At 47.3% G+C, this 2,329-nt stretch overlaps 1 protein-coding gene across 1 annotated transcript in view; it reads right to left on the bottom strand.

Annotated features, from left to right (window-relative positions):
* The window catches only part of ETFA (electron transfer flavoprotein subunit alpha), a 42,287-nt gene that overhangs the window by 307 nt on the left and 39,651 nt on the right, over positions 1-2,329 (bottom strand). The window contains exon 11 of the mRNA XM_009643803.2: positions 719-799. Within this exon, the coding sequence (XP_009642098.1) occupies positions 719-799 (81 nt within the window). The remainder of the gene's footprint in view (positions 1-718; positions 800-2,329) is intronic.

Here is a 2,329-nt window from a genome sequence, read left to right as displayed (position 1 = left end):
TGAATAAAGCCTCTTAATTATTTAAGAGCGCTACATTTCCATTAGGTGGAAATAATGCATTCGTACAAAATTTATTAAGGAAATTGTCTACATGGTGTTTCTTCAGAATGTGACTTTGTCTCTGGCTTACGAAAAGGCCTGTGCTCACCGCGGAGCCAGCGGGCATTAGTTCAGGAATGGCATTAAGTGCTGGCAGCGCTTCTGCCCACGCCTCTCCGCAGAGCCACTGCACGCTCCTGCCAGTCACACGTGCGGACATGCACACAGGCGGCTCGCACAGGCGAGCTGTAGGCACTTGGACACGGGCTGGCTCCCAGCTCAGCCTTCCCAGAGAGAGCTGTGAGTGCCTCATGGCCATCAGCAAGGCAGCAAGCCCAGGCAAAAACAAGACCAACTCCTGCCAACGCCATACTTGATGAAGCTTAAAAAAAATACACCTGAGCACCTATGTGCAGTTACTGCTCAGAACAGTTCATATTCAGGAACTACAAGAGGCAGGGTGGCTGTGACACCCACAACGCACAGGATAGCTTCTACTTGCAGGGATTGGATTTTGAGCATGAACAGAACGAAAGCCTAAAGCAAATTCTTTAACAAAACAACTCCAAGCAAACACCACCCTCACACAGACAGCTTTAACACTCCTTAGAGTGTATGACCTAAGCTGTCGTCACGTCTCCGAAACAGTTACCCCACGCCTCTCCAAGTTTAGCCTTACCTGAAATAAGTCTGCCACCAGGCCGAAGTCTGCCACTTGGAAAATGGGAGCTTCTGGGTCCTTGTTAATAGCAACAATGGTCTGGCAAGCAACAGTAAAGCACCATGTGAAAAATACATACACACACACACATATATAGATAGATTAACATCTAGGGCGAGATGACAGTGACAGGCCCTATCTAGGAAACACAGGCTAAATTCTCTCCAAGCCCCTAGCAGCATTTAACAAATATTTTTTCCCCTTCCACCTCAAAACCAAGCAAACAAAACCAAACACACACCCCTAAAACTCCCTTCCCTGCTCATCGCGTACATCGGAGCTGTCCTTCTCTGTTGAAAAGACTATTAATTACTACAAAAGCTCATCCGCAAGATCTAAGCCATAGCATTACACGAGGTAGTATTTAAACCAAGTACAACACAGCCATGCCTAAAGGCCTCCTTACTTCCTGTGGGACATAGCATTTAGTTCGTCACACAGTAGGAACACACATGATTGCAATCCCAACACCATAGCCCAGGAAGTGTCCCGTCTTGGTTTAAACTCTGCTACACAGGTAAATAGTTCTGTAAATGTCTGTGACAGCGTCCAGCAAAACAAGCGGGGGTGTCCACCATCAAAATCTACAACAGGACAGGGAGCACACCATGAAGGACAGAAAAAAAAAAAAAAAAAAAAAAAAAAAGACGACAACAGCTCCTAAAAGGAGCCTTATACCAAGCAGGGGTCCAAACCAGAGCACGCCAACCCTGCCTTTCCAGCTAAATGCTGCCAGTGTGAACAGTGATTCGAGGCAACAAGATGCCTGGGGACAGAGTTATGTCATGCGCTTACCTGCCACCCCCTGGCAGCCACTGGTCACATCTCTTTCTTTTGCTCCCTCCACTGAATGTACTTGTCCAACAAAACTAAGGGCTCGGTAGCATGGGCCTAGTGGCAGTAACTCAAAGGTACAAGCTTGCAAACCCTGTGGTTTTAGGCCCACAGAAATACTTTTTTCTTCACGGATCATTTGTATCCTGTAAGGACCATGTCACAGGCAAGAAGGAAGTACCCACAGCAGAATGCTGCTCCTGCCCTCTTGCCAGCTCATACGCTAAGACCTGCGAGTACTCCCAGTAACTCTTCCTTTGAAATACCTTTCCCAAAGTTTTCTTGTTTTTATTTCAGTTGCCCCATTTGCAAATGCAAGCCTCCACCAACGATTCTACAGCGCAGGAAGCAAAATCCAGGCTGTGATACCCAAGGATATCAGCTCAGTAAAGACTTTCTCTAACTATGCTCTGAGACCCTACTGTGCTTCGCAGAACTGTTCACAGGGGCACGAGGCCACGGGGGCCAAGGCTGAGGGCCGGCCGAGGCCAGCAGGTGGTGACACCTCAGGGGCTGCCAGCTCTGTCATCACAAAAATCATCAGCACCAGTTGCTTGCAAAACTGTCTTAAGTTTAGTTTGCCAGCCTAGTCCTTCCCCTGTCTCCATTAGCAGAAATAACTTTTTAGGAAGATCTGGTTCTCTACCTCATCGCTACATCAGACTTGCCATGGTAAGAAGCAAAACCATCACTTTGCTCACAACAGAACTTTGCAAGTTACATCTCTTAGAGAAA

This window comes from Egretta garzetta, unplaced genomic scaffold, assembly GCF_000687185.1.
Source record: "Egretta garzetta isolate BGI_Z169 unplaced genomic scaffold, ASM68718v1 scaffold287, whole genome shotgun sequence".
Lineage (NCBI taxonomy): Eukaryota > Metazoa > Chordata > Aves > Pelecaniformes > Ardeidae > Egretta > Egretta garzetta.
Note: the sequence above shows the minus strand (reverse complement) of the source record. Positions and strands in the feature narration are given on the sequence as shown.